The sequence below is a fragment of the Oreochromis aureus genome, linkage group 4 (genome assembly GCF_013358895.1).
Source record: "Oreochromis aureus strain Israel breed Guangdong linkage group 4, ZZ_aureus, whole genome shotgun sequence".
In the NCBI taxonomy this organism is placed as follows: domain Eukaryota; kingdom Metazoa; phylum Chordata; class Actinopteri; order Cichliformes; family Cichlidae; genus Oreochromis; species Oreochromis aureus.
The window spans coordinates 14594586-14613648 of NC_052945.1; the positions used below are offsets into that span (position 1 = coordinate 14594586).

Sequence of the window (19063 nt, forward strand, 5' to 3'; positions counted from 1 at the left end):
ACCCCCCCACACATTTCACGTTTTTTAATGATGATTTTTCATTTGCTTTTCTTTCTAAGATTGCATTTCATTCGATTGTCATTGCAAAGGCCAGCAGTGTTAGCATAAGACCAGCACATTTTAATGTGAGAATAGTAACACATTGCATGCTGTGAAATGCTGAATGGGCTCATGTTTGCTTGATCTGGGCACATGGATTGGCTCGTGAATGTCACGTTGCTGTTGTCTCCAGTAGGCGGCAGCAGATTGTCTCAAACGAGTCTCTGAAATACAGATTTAGGAAGCTAAAATGATACACGATGATCTACATTAAATGCACATTTCTAGGCATTTAGATTTAGCAGCACAGTGTGCTTGCTGCATGTACTGGTGTGAAAATACTGAGCATACCGAAAGAGGTTTATGCATTTAATTGTAAGGGTCAAATGTACAGTAATGTTTCAGATGGCTAAGCATACAAAAATCATCTTCCAAAAAAAGTCCCATGTGAAACCAGCACATCACACTTGACTACAGTTTCAAATGAAGAATCTTTTTACACTCTCATATTAATTATTCAGTCACATTTGCGCCACACTGACAGCAATCTTAGTACCGTCAGTGCAAGAAAAAGGATTGAATACAATCTGTTATTCCCAACAAAAATGTATTTTACTAATGTTATGAAAATATCTGTTGTTCTTTATATAAATATACTGCAACAAAAATTAAGGGAACAATTCAACGATCTTGTTGTTTTCCACTGACCAAGCCGAAGGGCCATTTAATTTTTTTCCTGCAGTATATACACACACATACATTTACATATTTTATTCATATAAAAATGAGAATTTAGGTGTTTTCCCAATAATTATTATATGTAGTACCTTAAATAAAATATGTGCTCACACGTACTAAAGTATTACAGTGCCTAGAGCTGTGATCTATATATGCAGAAACAAAACAAACAAAACAAAAAACCATGGAGGATTCGATCCTCTTTTAATTCCAACATGTTTTTTTTTCATTACAGACAATATGAATGTTGCGATATAATTATGTTCAAAGTGCATTCTTGTCTATTCAGGATTATAGTATAAGAAAAGCAGCGACTGTAGTTAAAGAGTCGTGCTTTAACACAAATCAGAGTTGCCACACATTTAAAAAGCATGTTCCTGTTCCCTGTGATAGCTCTGCCAGGATGATGATTGTTTCCTGGTGTTATTTATCAAAGCAGATTCACAGAACTTTGATCAGTAGGTACATGTTACTTTAATTATAGAACCCTTTAAAACTTGAAAAAAGAATTACAGATTAATAGCTCAGGAAGAAATTGTATCATTGAATTATGGTGTTTTTCCCCCCTTTGTTCCAGCTGGAGGAGAAGTGGTTTATGAGGATGTGCTTCAGATTCAGGGGCCGGTGTGGCAAAAAGCGCTGAGCTCATAGGAACGCTAAGTGAAAACATGAGATCTGCAATTAAAAACTTTTTTTTCTTTTTTAAAAATCCACTCTACAGCTTTTTTGATAATTAAAAAAGGGGGAATTTGATGAGTGTTTTATTTCTGTTTTTGATATTTCTATGGTGGCATATTTAAACTGCAGACATGTGCACAGTGGTAAAGTTAAGGGTCTTCGATGTCCATGAAATCCTTTTTGGGCGCTGCAGAGCCTCTGTACCAGGCACAAGAGTTATCACTCCTCTTGATGCATGCGTAGTGTTTAGCTTGACCTCCATTTTCAGTCTTCTCCATCAACCAGTCCAACCAAAGGCACTCGGATGGGCTGTTGATCATGCAGGGGATGGAGCTGCAGGAAGTGATCTGAGGATCAAAAAAAGCACAGAGATCGTTACAACATCATGCATCTAGCGGTGATTTGTTTTACTGGGAAGCGATCATCTTAACATGGTAAATGTAAACTTTAACTACTCCTTAGACTTTTAATCATAAATTTCCCATACCCTGCATTCGCAGCCCGTTTGATAGCGCTCAGTCAGACCCATCTTCTGAGTGACACTCAGGCCGTCCCAGGGTTTAATTAAGCCACACAGAGTGACGTGCATCGTCCCATCAGCCTCCAGCATGCCTACAGTGGAAGGAGAGCATAGTGTAAATCTAGAGGTCATATAAGAATCTATATGAAGCCACATTAAGGAACATGCTTTGTTATATTACACAACATGTGTCTTGCACTGCACTGAAAGTCATACCTGTGATTAGATACTCTTTCCTGCCGTCAGTCTCCAGAGACACTCCACACATCGCAGAAGAGTGAGCTGTGTAGAAGGCATCTATAGCGTTGCTGGGACCTTTGAACATCTGAGAATTCAAGCAAAAACATTTAGATTCTACTGAAGTTTTTACACATGGAAGAAAAATGATAAATAAAATAGCTTTGTCCTAAATACCTTGATCTGTTTAATGTCGTACTTAAGCCGTTTGATGGAATCCCCATAGAGGTCATTGCCAACATCCACCTCTTGCTTTCCGACTACCTTTGCCCTGATAACTAGATAAAGACAAGAAAAAAAGAGAAAAACCAACTTGCATTAACATTCAATCTGTGTGAATGCCAGCTTTGTAACTGGAACGCTGCTTTGTTATGTTAAAACTGAAATGAATCCGCATCTATCTGTATCTGATCTAAGCCCTGCCCAGGTTTGGCATGCTGGACTTGGCTGCAGCACATTGCTGTGGCTTGAATCTGAGAAGTTTGCATGTGCAAGGTCCTGGGAAGACAGAGGCACATGAGTGTTTCATCAGCTGCAATCAGAGGGAGGAATGCATGCTGCCTGTTCCCAGGTTCCTGGGCCGACACAGGAGGAAGCCAGTCAGCAGTCTTTGAAAAAGCTGAACTAGAGTGCCCCACAACCCCAGCCCCCCCGCCCCCAGGCCTCTCAGCCAGCCTGCCTCTCTGTCTGGAGAGAGGTGCTGACATGCAAATCAACCTCCTCCTTTCACATGTAGCCTCCTCCTTTTCTCTCTTGCACTCTGAAGCTGGAAGAAAAGAGCTCATGTGGAAAAAAAACAGGCTTTAATGGAAAATTACTATTAGAGCCATACAGATGAGCCGTTGAGCTAAAATCCTTAGTAGCCAAAAAAAAAAAAGTACAACTTGTGTTTTTCACAGTTCCTGCTCTTTCCATGTGTGTTCAAAATGTGGAAGTGCAGTACAGTATGATCACATGTCAGTTGCAACCAGACACCCAGCGGTTACTGTATATTCACAGGACTGCAAGGAAGCAAGCGACAGAGCTTAACACTAACCAGATGTTCTCTCTCAAGTTCCACTTCAGTCCTTGCTTTCCCAAGGTGGCAGCTACTGACTGTCTCTGATCGCTCCTTGCCAAATAATATCAAGCCCTTTCATTTGCCTTTTTTTATATGAAGCTATGAAGATGTGAGCCATATGTGCCCTCATTCATGAGGCTTAGAGAACATCTCCTTTTAAGGGTCTAAAGCATCAATCCCTGACAAAGGGAAGCACGAGAAAAAAGGAGAATGTGCGCACACATGGAGTGATGGAGTGACGGGAATGGGTCCTGAAGCAAGCACGGGAAGGACGTCACATTGCCGAGGTATTCTTAGCGTAACAATTTGCTGTGTATAAAAGGAGAAGACGGCCCTTTAAAGTCAAGTGGGATACAAAAGAAAAGCTGTGTTAGGGATAATCTACACCAGTCACCGGATTTCTCTTTTTCTTTTTTGTTGTTTACATATCACAAACTCCCTCCCTCCCTCCCTCCCTCGCTTTGATGCAGAGTGAGGTAGCGGTGCCGAGAAACTCTCCAACTTCTCAGCAGAGTGTATTAGCGGTAATCCCCTTTTGCTCCAATGTGTCGAATCAAACAGAGACCTCCTACACCTACGCCTAAAAGCAGGAATTAGAACAGGTGGAAATAAGCACAGGATGTTAAAGAGGCATAAAGTGAAAAATACTGAAAGTAGGGTCTTATGCGCATATTGATATATAATCTTTGCATGTTTTAGAATTAGGTGTAGCTCTTAAGTTACACGTACATGAGAAAATAAGGCAAGTTATCTGAAAAAAAAGGATCTTTAAGCTAATTAATGTGATATTCCTTTGACTATTCGTGATAGCCACATGCCACCTATTTGATTTGATGTATTTTTCCTCCACAAACTGCTAGAGCGGTTTAGAAGTACAACTTTATTCTCTGTGCTGGTATACAGTGTGTACGCAAGTTCTTGCCAGGGCCTTGATGTTTACTGGAACAGGCTGACAAAGCCCTTTAAAAATCATAAGTTTCACAGAACTGGAAACCGGAGGAACCATCTAATTTTCTAGTTACCCAAACAATAAACACAATATTTTGCATGCAGTATTGTGGTCATGGGAGGGTTTTAAAAACAAAGAACAAAAAAGCAAATGCATGTCATGTAATTGAAGAGCATGTGCCCTCGTCTTCCTCTCCGAGGAGCCGCAAAGCGGTCAGAGTGCGAAAAAGTCAAGTACAAATTCAAACTGACTGCCCTACTGAGCCTGTCCAAAGAGATACAGACTAATCTGCCGTAATCCTTTGTTTTCCTTTTAAAATGGACAATTGTAGGGTTTAAATACTCATCACCTCATCGGTGTGCGTGCGGTAAGCAAAAGGTCCCCGGTACGATTCCAGCCAGCGATACAAATCCCCTTTAGGGAAGAGCATCCGATGTAAAACGCAAACACATGAAGCTACGGCCGAAGATAACTTTAAAATCTCATCATCTATATTAGCTGTTAGTTTTATTATGCCTTGCGCAACAAATGTAGCTTTTTTTGTGTTTCTTCCTGTTTTTTGTTCTGTTTTTTTACAGTCTGCGTGTGACTGAGGCCATGGACACAACGTTCACATGCAGTTTCCTAAAGGGGAGTTGCAAGTGTCGCACCCCACGGATCAATCCAGTGCGCTATTGCAAGTGGTGCTGGAGTTTAAGGCAGCTGCTGTGGTTATTTGCACAAATTTTGTCCAGCTCAAAGGACGGAAATCTGGTTTTAATATCAGCTGTGTTTGCACAGCTTGCAATTTATGGGCTGCTTTTGTCCCAGAAGTCGTACCCACTAATGTTAACTTTCTGTTCAGAAGCCAATATGACTCATTTTCTTTCTTCACAAAAAGCAGCACAGATAGTTTTTAAATTTAAAAGAAAAAAAAAAAGTAAAGAATAATGAGTGCGGTTTATGAATACCCAACATTCCTCTGCCTCTGCCAAGGAACCAGAAGATAGATTTCCATTTATGAGGAAAGATTGCTCTGACTGTTTTGACAGTGAAACTGTTTACAACAAAACTTGATCCTAGGCGTGCACTACAAACCAGGCGCTACAAAGCCAGACTTACTTTGCTGGGTGGATAAAACCATATCCACCAATCAGTGGCAGTTACTTTTTTCTCCCAATCACATTTTCTCTATCAGGCTCTGTGTTGGCTCCCATTTAAGGGGGGCTCTGACAAGACATTTGACTCTTCTTCTACACAAAGTAGACTAACAGCTGACTTCAGTAAATAGGAACATGATGGCAGATGGCTGCCCCTCCCTGGTTGTGGTTTTGCCCGAGGTTTCCTCCTGTTTAATGGGAGTTTTTTCTCCCCACTGTCGCCAAGTGCTTATTCATTTGATTGTTGGGGTTCTCACAAAATGATTTTCAGGTCTTTACCTTACAATATAACACACCTTGAGACAACTGTTGTGATTTGGTGCTATAGACATAAAATTGAATTGAATTGAAAATCATTGTTGTTCCAGATACAAGGATAAAAGAAGTCTCTGTTTTTTGTGTGTGTGTGTGCTTTTTTTGTTCCCAGGAGTTGCAATAGATACTAAAAGGTGCTACTTATCCTTAACTATCACTGCTCACTGACATCAAACCAACCCATCTCCATGTTTATCCAAATCTCTAAAAATAAGATGGTTAAGTCTGCAGCATAAGTTACCATGGCGATCAACTGAGGTTAAAAAAAGAGAGCCACTTTTATGAGATTAAAAACTCTGGCTCAAGGCTTAAGCCTCCATTAATCTTAGTATCAAACTTGCATCTGGAATTTTCATTTTATATTGACTTTCAGATTATACGAAGGCCCACCTTTAAAAATGACATCACAAGTGGTGTAATGATCTTCCTGCACTGTGGAAATGAACTACTCTTCAGTAAGTATCTGTAATCTCCTGAAAACCAAAACCAGCACTAGCTATGTGAAACTTTAGCAATATTTCCAAGTCAGTTAGCTTTCTGGCACTTATTAAGATAGGATCTTGACTTATTTTATTCTACATCATTTATTATAACACAAGTGGCTCATGGTTCAAAGAAAAACATGATTCACCTTCATTTTAAGCCCAAGAAGAATCAGAATTTTGAATGAGCTTGCTTAATGCAAAATTTCATCAACCCACTGAGGTAGCAGTCTGTTCATTAACTGTATAGGGGCTGGTGATGTGGAAACCAACGATTACGCAAATTCACGAAACTTCTCTCTGACGTTTAAATAAGTTGTGCAAATGTGCAACAGTTGACTGCCCTCTCTGTGGCCCAGCAACTTGGTGAACTTTTGCTGGCACTTTTCTTCTCCAACTAGCTTGAGCCCACTCTTTCACTTTGCCTATACCCCTGAAGACACGAACTCAAGCATATTTGGCCAAGAAACAGATTCCTCGAGACTCTATGGTGGTTTATGTTTATGTGAGGGTCTATCCATGGTGCTGAAGCAAGAGCGGAGGGTCAAGGTCATGTTAGAAACTGACTTAAGAGATGGAAATAAGGTGAATCAGCTGTGAGGCTCAGATGACTGCCAGCATCTTAGTTTATCTAGAGTTCTGCAAAATCTGCCTAATCAAAAAAGGGAACTTATTTTAATAGGTTCACTTTTTAAAGCCTAAAGCACCAAAATAGGGTAAAAAGAAAGATAAATTGTCTTCCCTTTTAGTGCAGTATCTGACTTTCCATTTGTGTACACTCTCAGGTAGCATAATAAAGTTTATTCATCTTCTTGAGCAACGGAATCCAATGAATAGAAATCTTTGAATAAGTCACCTTCTGTCCACATGCCACACACCCAGCCATCTCAGAAGCAAGAAAAAAGACCCTGAGCTGGACAGGCTGGTCACTGTTAACAGTCCTGTTAGCTTAAGGTCTGTGTTGAAGGCAGCAACAAGTACTTTTTTGTAACAGGCAAAATTAAAGGGAAATTATCCTCAGGAGTGTTTGAGTGGGATTAAATGATTTTGCCTTTCAGTAAACTATATGATCACTGAGGTGATACTGGTGAAAGAAAATTAAGTTATGTTCATGTTGTCAAAAACAAGCACAAACACAAATGATTTTGTTTAAAGTCACCTTAGCGACAACAAGGAATAATGTGGTTTACTGTGGATAAAAAAGCCTAAAATTGTATTGAAGAAGACAAAACTCCAAACAGTATATTGATGTGTCTATGAAAGAGCCTTGAAACTATCAACAGATGATTAGAGAAAAAGAGGAGGGCAGTGGAAAGAAAGACTGGGGGACAGAAAATTCCATCCTCCTCCCACTGCAACTGTAAACACGGGAGCTGGGCAGTCTCCCTCTCAGAATAAGATGGTTTCCTTGTGGAAAAAACCCCCCAAACCAATTTATCCTAGACATTGCTAACTAATACATTAATGGCAAAAACACAACTTGATATGTTGATTGTTAGTCTAAAAATCAACTTACCGACGTCTGAGTTGCAAAACACCTGCTGGGGATGCCTCGGAGAGCAGCTGCAGGCTTCTGCCAGTTGTTGCACTCGCCAAACACACAGGATGGCCAGAGTAACAAAACATCTCTTCATCGTCCTGGTCATCTCTGAAAACTACGCTTTCTAACTGAAACTGGAAAAGTGAGTGAGGGTATAGAGGTAACGTCTGCCTGTCGGGTTTAAAGGAAACGAGTCGCTGTACTCGGCTAGAAGTTGACGCACGACAGTGCTGTGCATAAAATGATGCACAGGGCACGAGAGAAAGTGTAATCCTGCTAAAGACTGCACACCAAGTCTGTTTCCACTACCCTCAGCAGCAGCGTTTTATTAGCAGGCAGCAGCAAACTCCTCCCTCCGGTGGCCAGAGAGCCCAAGAGCGCGACAGAGGTCAGGAGCTGCCGACGTTACACACGCACCCCTTAAACTACGTAAATTTCGGGCTGTTGCATGAGGAGGCGGATAATTGTTTTTACGAAACGACGGTGATAACAAACAGCATCACCCTCTGACACACGTACTTTGGGACTTCTGGCTTCTTTTTTTTTTAAGTTTTACGCAAAGTGTTTCCTCACTCTTGCACGCCCTTTCTTAAAAGTAAAAGCCTCGCAGTGAGAGTATGTAGGTATTACCATGGAAATAATGCGCATCTAAAAATATTTTTTAACATGTTTTAATTGTTTAATTTTTGTACTTTTTTAAGGCCCCTTATTTCATTTAAGTAATTATATGACTCATACCTTGTGTGGTTTCACGCGTGTAAACTCTCGCGTTGTTTTAATTATAGCAACATTTTATATTTTATCATTTTTATCACAAGGTTTTAAGAAATAGTAAATAAAAAAGTGCAATATTTCCCTCTGAAATACGGTAGAGCAGTAAAAACTAAAGTTTGGCATAAACAACTATCTGTTCTTCAGTTTGTGGTTCCTGCCACAGAGGTAACATTTGTTTCTCTAATCATAATAAACAATTTCTCAGTGGATTATATTTAAATACCTACCAAAGGTATCAAAGAGCTTGGAACCTGAACATCTGGATTCAGCTCCAGATGTAAAAAAGCGTCAGACTAAATCTTACTGACATTTACAACTATGCTACTAACTTAAAATACAACTTTGGAATGAAAAGCCTTTCTAGACGGACGTGTGTATGTGTGTGTGTGTGTGTCCGTGTCTGTGTGTTACTCACTTAAATTGTTAGATAAGGACAGGAGCTTTGTTTGTTTTAATGATAATAAATATGACGTATTACAATGTAATACTATTGTTAATACATGATATTCTTTGTATTCTCTTTACTGGACACCATTTCCCATGAGGCAATGGCTCAGCACATCAGAATAGTCTTGTGACTACATTTCTCCACTAACAGGAGAACAAAAGGAGCAAATACAGTGGAAGTTTTTTTAAAAAAAAAAAAGTCTTTATAGTCTCATCAAATGAAGTGGTTCAATTATCACATCCTGAGAGATTATATGAGCCATTTGTTGCCGTACCTTTTAAAAACACATTCAGCAATCATGGAGCAACACTGATATTTAGGTTCTTTTAGCCCAGTTTTTTGCATTAACAAACTCCTGGAGGAAATCTCTGTCTTGGCATAAATAATTCTTCTATCATGCCAAAAAATTATCCTATAAAATCAATGAGACTCCTGTGAGGGCAAAACCATTTGGCAAAGCTGTGGCCTGGACAGACAAACAATTTACTAAAATTTGCTATAAATCTCACTTAAGCTGTCGGTAGCGGGAAATTCAGGCCACAATCCCCTGCAGGTTCATCCCTCAACTCCTTTCCCGTTGCCAGGTCTTGTCACGACAACATTTGATTCACTGTCACAAAAATATTGATTTTAGATGCTTTAAACATTTGCACACATGATAATTCACCTATGAGTAAATCCTAACGTGGGTCAGGCTGAGTAATCCGTAGCCCACGCTGCGCAGTTATCTGAGGTTGGAATTTAGCGAGAGTGTTTATGTATGTTATAGTCACTTTCAGGAACTCCTAAAACACTGTCTGACAGAAGGAGGTGTGGCACGTTGGAGAGAAGTGACATCATGCCCTTAAAGTTAATGGGCTCAGTCTGGCAGCAATTCAGCAGCTCCCACCCCCAGCCTGCCGTGAAAGAAACATTATGCTATAGTCGAATTCCTGAGTTGTTCCTCATCCCGTATTCATGTACAGAAATAGATGGAAAGTTTACCGCTGCCTCTGGAAACTGAGGATCTTAAGAGTTTTAGGGTTGCGGCCTCTTGTGTTGATTCTGGCACAGGAGGGCGAGATCACAGCGAGGGCATGATGTACAGTATTCAGCGATCAGAGCTGATGATGAATGAAGAAGAATGCCAGAGAGGGGACTGTATCTGCTGTGGCTGCCTCGCTCCCTGACATCATATTTGGCCACTGACTGTGAGTCCTCTGGCCACTCCGGCAAATATTTCCACTGTTTTTCATGGCTGAGCAATTTTTGCCTGTTTTTCTTTTCCACAGGTCTTTTACTTGATGTCTGTGTAAAAGAAAAAAAAGAAGAAAAAAACACAGGCAGGAGAGGAAGAAAGCAAAATGGCACAACCAAATCAGTGTCATCTGCATAATTCATTTTCTTTGCCGATTGTTAAATTCAGACATTTTTTTACCCTTGTATTTACATGTACCTTTGGAGTGAGATCACCACCGATTAGATAAGGAAAATTCCCAAACTGTTCGAACTCTGGTAAGTCATTATGACTCGTAAACAGAGTGCAGTTTACCAGAAACAATGGACCTTAGAGGGACAGAACCACAGAAGATGGGTGTGAGAAAAATCAAGACAAACATACAAAAGGAAGTGACACATCCGAGGCAGAGTTGCCAGAAATATGCTTCTGTTTAATACAACAGTTTACTATTGGGGGAACACCAGATGCCTTCTTTAAGGCAAGGCCTGCTGCCTCCTGTCCAAACAGTCTGCTTCCTTTACACTCAGATGCTGACTGATGTGGTGGGCTCTGCTCACATCGCAGCCTTGTCCTGAGCTCCTGGGTATATTTCAAATTACCTCAGAGCAAGACCATTCTGAGCGATTTCCCGCACTGTGACTCTCTCTTTAGAACAGATTTTTATCCACCAGTCGAGATCTGGATGATTGTATCAACATTTGGTTTTAATTTGTTGAAAGAGGGCGGATTTGTCAAAGAAGTGCAATGTAAGCAGCCCCCTCTGTGTACATTACCAGCTACAAATGCCAAAAGGGGCTTAAAAATGGCCTGAACCTCCATTCCCTAAATTACAGACTTGCAAGGCCAGGAATACTCTCAAAAGGAAGTGCCCAGTAAGGCATAAAAAAGAGGTTCTCATTGTGGGTACTGGTGGGTGCTGTGGCACTGACCCACATCCTCTGACTCCAAAACAGACCCCCTCGCCTGTTATCTGCACACATTGCACATGACCTGACCGCCACGCAGATTTCCAACTGTCCATCCCCTCTTTGCACCCCCAGCCACAACCCACGGGGTATTTCCAATAACTTTCCATCCATCATTGCAGCTATTCGCATTTCACCGGTGACAATGGAAGACAGTGAATCAGCATTAGGAAACTGCTTCAGGGACACCGATGTGGAAGAAAACATCTGTTTGAAGCTCCACGCACTCTGAGGTCAGATGGTCTCAACTCTCCACATCCACAGATGTTAGCAACTGAGATGTTAGTCACCGTGAGTCTGCTGATAATGTCCAGAAAGCTTTCTCAGTCTCTTCTAGTGCATTTTATTAAATGGTGCCTCTCTGAGTGACTAAGGTGAGTGTGTTTACAGGGACTTTCACTTTAACTTGACAGGCACAGACTTGTAAAATATCTTGTGACAAAACGTACAGTCATTTCCCCTGCAGACAATAGCACTACCATTTCGTGACTTTGGTACTGTGGGCAGCTCCTTAAATGATGAGCAACTTAAAGAGGGGAATAGATGTTGTGCAATTGTTTAACCTGCTAATTCCCACAGAAATCCATGTCCACTAGAAAGCTGTTTCCTCTTACACATGGGAAATGGGACATGGGACTGGTTTGTATATAGTGACTACACATTTCTATCTAACATTCAAACACATTCATAATGTGAGGAACACATCAGAGACTGGAGCAGCCAAGTATCAAACTACCAACCTTCTCATTAGTAAATTAGCTACTCCGTCTTCTGAGCTACACCCAACAGAAATGTCAGAAATGTGTTTTCAGTATTCCAGTAGTTGTTAGCATAGTTCTTTTTTTTCTTAAAAAGTCACATGAAACATCTAAAATGCTAAGAACACCTTCACTGCTACCCTTTATTCCATAGAAATTAAAAGGGTCAGTAGCAGTCAGGTGCTGCTAATAAAATATACTTGATTAAGTGATCATCAGCTAAGTGTTAGCACTCCTTGAAAAGCAGAAGATTTTGAACTTTGTTGGTCTGGGGCATTTAGCTATGTGTTAATATAATGTCGCAATCTTCCGGGAAATTCACCCTAAGGTCAGACTATCCTCGGACAAATTGTGTAAAACCCGAGAGCTACACCTTAGGCTCTACAGGCCTCGGTTAGCATGTTAAATTTTAACGTTCATGACAGAACAATTAGAAAAAGACTGAAGAAATGTTGGTTGTGAGGGTTGCCAGGAGAAAGTGTCTTCTCTCACACAGTTTGTAAAGTTGCATCTGAACAAACCACGTTTGGCCGTAATGCACTGCACCACATTTGGTTAAATCAAACAGCATATTAGCACAAATACCTCAAACCAGTTGTCAAGCATGGTGGTGGAGGGCTGATGATTTTGGCTTGTGTTGCAGCTATTGGATGTAGGTGGCCCCATTAAGTCAACCTTGAGCTCCTCTGTATACCTCTGTGCCTCCATGTGCCACCTCTGTGCCTTTGTCCTATCATCCCTCTTAGCTCCGTCACCTTGACCTTTATGTTTGCCACTTCCCTGCTCCCGTTCTGTAACGTTTTGAACTTCCTGTATTTCTGTTAGCATTAACGCTGTTTTGGGGTCAATTCCTATCTCCTAAGTCCTGCATTTGGATGCGCAATCTATCTTCTACACAGCTGAACCTTCACATTTGCAAAGAAAAGTGGGACAAAAATCCTCCGCGATGCTGTGAGACTGAGACCCTTTGCTGCGAAACATTTCAGCATTAATGTGAATGCTTAATTCTCGGCATGTTTGCAACTTGGATTGTTATGTTGTTGTGCTCTTTTGCTATAATGACACACTTAGTCGCATCGGACATTGGCGGAAATTGGGAAATTCTGGAGCATGTTCAGACGATGAAGATTACATAGTAAGGAGAACATTGTTCATAAAAGCCATGTGGAATTTCAAAATTCTGGGGCTGACCAAACAAACAGAATATGTCATGACATGTGGGGTTAATTTTTTGGTGGGTTAAGTGACACAAGAATGAAAAAGCTGCCAGATATTACTCACAAAGAAAGTCTGCCCTTATGATGAAATAGGCAAACTTTTCCTTCTTGTAAATATATATTAGAGTACATTAAATGATCACCTTAGGATGGGATTACTTTTTGAATTGATCTCTTTTCTATCTAGCAAAACTGTTGTTCTGAGTTTATATTTGACTAAAGATTAAGTATTTGGTAATCTTTAAATCTAAAGTCCACACAGATTGCGTAGTTTGATCGACTGGTTCGGTAGAGCTGTTGTTGTTGTTTCGCCCACCTGCCCGGGCATGTAGGGGCGCTGCTGTCATGAATGACTCTCAGTTATGTGAAGATGAAATGCAGGAAGACTTAAAGACAGTCTGGAGTGTGGTAAAAAACAATCACCTGGGAAGATTCCATGATTCATGACGTGAGACTGCAATAACCTTTAATCAAAGCCCTGTAAACAGTTTTGTATTCAGTGTCCTACCGGGAGATAAATCTGACAGGCTTAACAGCTGTTGTTTTTATTCATTTTAACTTTTAAGACCTTTAAGTGTGACCTTTGACCTTTTTCACACAGCGGGTGCTTGTATGATCTTGCTTGCCATTATCTGTGCAGGTACATTGGCTCAAGCACACCCCCTGTTGTAAATAATGTGAAGAGCAGTTAAAAATATTGTCAGTTTTTGAGAAATGTGCCAAAAGTCTGTTGTGGAGTGCAGAACTGCATTCATATGTCATCCATATGAACAAATACATCTTGAGATATTTGTAAAAAATCATGACAAAGTCATTCCTGAGCGTTTTCAAACTGGCTTCTAGTATAAATCACTCATATACTTATATAAGAGTATACATCATATACTTTACAGCTTGATAATTTACAACCAGCTTGCAGGGAGGCAAGGCTTCTGTGAGACAAATGACACAAAATTGCTGATTGGAGTATTAGTTTTGGAAAGAACAACTGGAGTATCTGCAGTATCTACCGTAAAGACATTTTATTACCCATATCAGTGTCATACTTCCTTCTCCTTCTGGACAGTAACAAACTGTCTGACAGCAGATGCCGTTTATGCAGGGTTCATGTCTGGATCTGTAATGTATTTGCTAGAATTTGGCTAAAACAACTTATAATATTAATAAATCAGAATGCATTATGTCTGGTGGAATGAATGTTTGAATCAATTTGGTTATTAATGTAACATTTATACTTGTCTTGTGTTTTATATCAGGCTAAACTGTCTATTACATTCCATATTATGATTTATTTGTTCTCGTAAGGAACAAATCTTTCAAAATAAGATGAATGCACACAAAAATGATGCAGAAATCACTGTTTATTTGCCAGCAAAATATTTTTCAGTAATGAAAGAAAAAGATAATTCACATGGATTGTAATGACAGCATCTTATTGCAACACACTAAATAATAAGGAAACAAAGTCACCAGGAATTCTTTTTTATGAGGAACAAATCATTCAAAAGAAGATGACACATAAAAATTTCACAGAAACCCCTTTTTACTTTTTTAATAAGTGATGCTATGATCCTTATATGTGAAGAAGATATGTTTCATATATTTGTCAGAAATATCAGTAATCAAAACAATTAGGACTCGCATGGATAATAATGAAGACAATTGATTTCACTCCATGAAATAATAAGGAAACAAAGATAATGGACCTGACGCTGCATCACACGTACTCTGGTGTCACTACAAACTGGTAGGTGAACTGGTCATCAGGACAGGGATAAGGAAGGACCTGAGTAGCATTCGCAGAGACGGAAGCCATATTGTTTTTGAAGTCCTGGATCTGACAAACATACTGGCCCTGGCAGACCAGCAAGACCCGGTTACGAAAGAGGATGTTGCTTTTGGAAATGTAGCTTTGGGGTGTCAGCCTTGCCACAGGAAAAGTCTCACAACTCAGACCATAGTTTGAACATTCATACCTGTTTATGAATATATTTGCTTGCCAACTCATCACGTTGTCCTTGAAGATGAGGCTGTTGTGGACAGGTGTGCTAAATGACTTGGATCTGGTTTGACTGTATGGATTATAGCCATAGCCATAGTTGTTGCTGTACTGTCTGGACTGGATTTCAGAGGATGAAAGCTCTAAAATGATGCTCCAGGACTCAGCAGTGTAAATCCTGGGCCGGTAATTAATATTTTCTTTGCCGAACTTTTGCTTTGTCAGATTACTGAAGAGGAGCACATTAAACTGAAAAGCTTTCAACATATTATCACGATACATGGTCTTGTGAGTGCTGTAGAGCGGAGAGCTGGACTCGATCACATACAGCTTCTCAGCAGGAATCATAGGAAAACGAATGCGTCCCAACAGATCAGCCTGCGTTTCCAAATCGATGGAGTCGCCTTTCTCACTGATCCATCTCTCTACAGACTGCAGCACAAAATATTCATCTGGCGCCACCAAATCTGAGCGAGTAAGAAGAGCTCTAAGAAGCCCCACTGAGAGGCCGGACCAAGCAGGAGACCTGGTCAGGTTTTGGTAGTTCCAGGCCATGTACTGGACACAGTTCTCCTCAAGGACTAAGTCCTTGGTCTCCACTGCATACTTGTAAAAAGACACCTGGTTGTGAAAGGTGGAGTCTTCTGGGAGGATTTTAGAAAACAGTCGGCCAATGTCCTCCATCAGCTGCTTTAACCCAAAATTAGAAGCCATTTGGTGGAGACACAGTGCAGAGGAGAGGGTCACATCCATCTTACGGGTGTAAATGTACCTAATGTAGATCAGATTATCGAATATAAGAATGTTTCATGTTTGAATTTGTACACATTTGTAGATGATTACAAAACATTTAGATGTTTTAAAGAATAAGTAATCTACTGATAATGCAGCAAAACATTACGTTCGTTATACCTGATGAAGGAGGTGAAATGTGTCTGGCAGGTCAAGCTGAGGTTGACTGTGATGGTAGAAATCCCCACTGAAGCATTAAAGAATGGGATTTGTGACAGGATCATTTTGTGAGCACATATGGTTTTCTGACGTATCTCTGGGGTCCCATCCTGCTGTTTGTTCCCAGTAGGACTCTGCACTACGATCAGGAAGTCACAGTCATTTCCATCATCAAAGATTTGGCCGAGAAAGTCAGACAGGCCGATGCTGTGGTCCAGTGAGTGAGTAGAATCATCGATGTCCACATTAATGCCTGAAAAAGAATAATTAATGTAATGAACAAGGGGGAATGAGCGGTGATCAAGCCATATTCAGCATCAATGCTTCTATGGGCTCTACAAAAAGTTTGTTTTGTAAGACTTTTGATACCTACTTCCTGTTTCACAAACTACTCCAACGTCCTCTTTGTGTGTGCAGTCAGTTTCTCCCCAGCCTTTGAATTCACAGGTGAAGAGATGTGTTTCTGTGCCTTTACAGTTTATATCATCGAGCCAAATAGGTCCAGGCGCTACAATGGAAATGGATACAACACTCAAAAAAACTGAATCATCTTGCCATGAAATATTAGACAGCACTCATACACTCACCTACCCTTTTGTTAGGTACACCTTGCTGGTACTGGGTTGTACCTCTGGGTTGTTTACACCAAATTCTATCATTACCATCCACATTGTGTAGCAGAAATCAGGACTCAACACACCAGGAAACAGTTTTTCTAATATCCTATTGTCCAATTTGGGCAAGCCCATGCAAACTGTAGACAGGCTGACTCAGTTTGTGCAATTTGAGCCTGCAAATTGCAGACAGGGTGAAACAGGGTGACACACACTAAGTGACACTCTCTGTGTCACTCTATGTCACTGGCCATTCACCTCTGACCTCTGGCATCAACAAGGTATTCTTGCCCAGACATCTGATACTCACCGGATACTTTTTCTTTTTCAGACTGTTCTAGAGGTGCTTGTGCAGTGAAATCCAAATAGATCAGAAGTTTGTGAAAACTCACACTGGCCATCTAGCACCAACATCCATGCCACATTCAAAGTCACTGAAATCACCTTTCTTCCTTATTCTGGTGCTCAGTTTGAACTTCAGTGACTCCAACCATCTCTAACTTCCTAAATACACTGAATTGTGATTGGTTGCTTAGATATCTGCGTAAATAGGTGTACCTAAAAGTGGCTGGTGAGTGTACACACACGTAGAGTTGCTTTGTTTAAACTGAAATCACAAACTACAATTTCAATCATTTCACTGCCCTCTGGTGGTGGATCGGTGGAAATAAAAGCCACCTTGTCCGTAGTCCTTCCCAGTCACAATAGATCTGGCTCCAGGGAAGTTGAGCTGGCGACACAACACCCGGGCGTCAGCCATGTCCCAGTTGTCGTCACACACTGTTCCTCATTTCCCATCACGGTAGATTTCCACACGGCCCTCTGACACGTTCTTAGAGCCAAACAGCCTCACATCACCTTTGCGTGGCTCATGATTTCTGTCTATTCAAAATAATAATATATTTTTTTTTTTAAAAAGCCACAGTTAATACATATTTTTTTTATTTCATATTGAAAAATATTAATACTGTTGACTCATTTTTGCATCCTGTAAAAGATCAATTAAAGCAAAATAAAACAAAAAAACTATTTTTTTATGACACTTTATACCAACCCTGAATTTTCTATTTTGCTTTTTGGCTTTTGCTGCTCTCTGAACCTTTGAATTAATTAAATTCACTTTTATTCATATAGTGCCAAGAAAGTCCAACAATCAGATGACCCCCTATGAGTAAGCAGCTGGTGACAGTGGGGATGAATAACTCCCTTTTCACAGGAAGAAATCTCCGGCAGAACCAGGGAGGGGCAGCCATCTGCCACAACAGCCAAACGATAATAATAACTAACAATAACTAATGATTAAATACATTGTGTATAAACAGAGTGAAAAGACTATGTCGGTTGTATCTTGGTTGAGAGAAAAAAAAGTTTACAGGCCTTAACATCTAAAATTTAGTTAATAAATGACTAAATCAACCTTTTTAGGAGACACAACCTCATCAGCTGTTTGTCCTGAAAACACTCAGAGAAAGCAATCAATCGTTGCTGTATCCCACAAATAACCTCAATCTGTATATATATATATATATATATATTTATATATATATATATATATATATATATATATATATATATATATATATATATATATATATATATATATATATATATATATATATATATATATATATATATATATATATATATATATATATATAAAAAAGTTGCCTGATATGAGGTAGATAACTTAAAATTCCAAACCAGCCATTTATCAAAGATAGTCAAACAAGACTGCATGTAAAGAGAGCAGAGTGAGAGTTTCAGGTCTCCAAAGCTCAAGAGCTATTATGTAACTAACTAAACGATCATAGTCACTACATAACTTTGATACTAATGTACATTAGTTACACTCTTTTTAAAATTATGTGTAGTTCTAAAAAAAACAAAAGAATATACTTAAAAGTATTTGTGGTTTGGATTACTTACTCAAAATGTCAAATTTCCATGCCCTTCCAGAGACATACAGAAGTAGGAGAAGACAAAGAGTTCGCATATTTCGAGGAGGGAGCATTTCCAACTGCTAGTGTACGACTCTAACACAAAAACAACAAAAAAAGTAGGAAGCAACAAATGACACACGCTCCATCTGCTTTACTTTACGTCCTAAGATTACTTTACGTCCTAAGATTATATTACTATAACATTTTCCATGAGATAGAGAGGAAGATCTATTCAAACAGACTGTGCCAAAAATTAAAAGGTGAAACTATAAATACAAACTTACCTAAATCCTTATGTGCAATAAAAATGCGTTACCTTCTTTCCCGTGGTTACGAAGCTGCGTTGGCCTCAAATTTGAGGTCTGTGAGCACATACCTGATTGCACAACTGCTCTTGGTTCAACGAGAACTTGTTTGAGGACAATGTCTAACTTTGGCAGATTGTGTTTTGAACATGTAAAAAGATAAGACAGGACTCAGA

At 39.9% G+C, this 19063-nt stretch overlaps 2 protein-coding genes across 4 annotated transcripts; both read right to left on the minus strand.

Annotated features, from left to right (window-relative positions):
• Window positions 1-395: 395 nt before the first annotated feature.
• Window positions 396-8032, minus strand: timp2b (TIMP metallopeptidase inhibitor 2b). Its single transcript, XM_031746029.2, has 5 exons — window positions 7674-8032; window positions 2390-2490; window positions 2192-2300; window positions 1943-2067; window positions 396-1802 (listed from the first exon to the last, which is right to left on the minus strand). The coding sequence occupies exons 1-5, from the start codon at window positions 7801-7803 to the stop codon at window positions 1605-1607; spliced, it is 663 nt and encodes a 220-aa protein (XP_031601889.1). The 5' UTR covers window positions 7804-8032; the 3' UTR covers window positions 396-1604.
• A 6389-nt stretch (window positions 8033-14421) lies between these two features.
• On the minus strand, window positions 14422-18940 carry LOC116325232 (galectin-3-binding protein A-like). 3 transcript variants are annotated; one of them, XM_039610809.1, is made up of 5 exons: window positions 18899-18940; window positions 18569-18675; window positions 16402-16536; window positions 15990-16281; window positions 14422-15849 (listed from the first exon to the last, which is right to left on the minus strand). In XM_039610809.1, the coding sequence occupies exons 2-5, from the start codon at window positions 18651-18653 to the stop codon at window positions 14796-14798; spliced, it is 1566 nt and encodes a 521-aa protein (XP_039466743.1). In that variant the 5' UTR covers window positions 18654-18675; window positions 18899-18940; the 3' UTR covers window positions 14422-14795. The 3 variants fall into 3 exon arrangements, with proteins under 3 accessions (XP_039466743.1, XP_039466742.1, XP_039466744.1); XM_039610808.1 differs by having other exon boundaries at window positions 18867-18940; XM_039610810.1 differs by adding an exon at window positions 17321-17524 and having other exon boundaries at window positions 18569-18940.
• Between the last annotated feature and the right edge of the window lie 123 nt (window positions 18941-19063).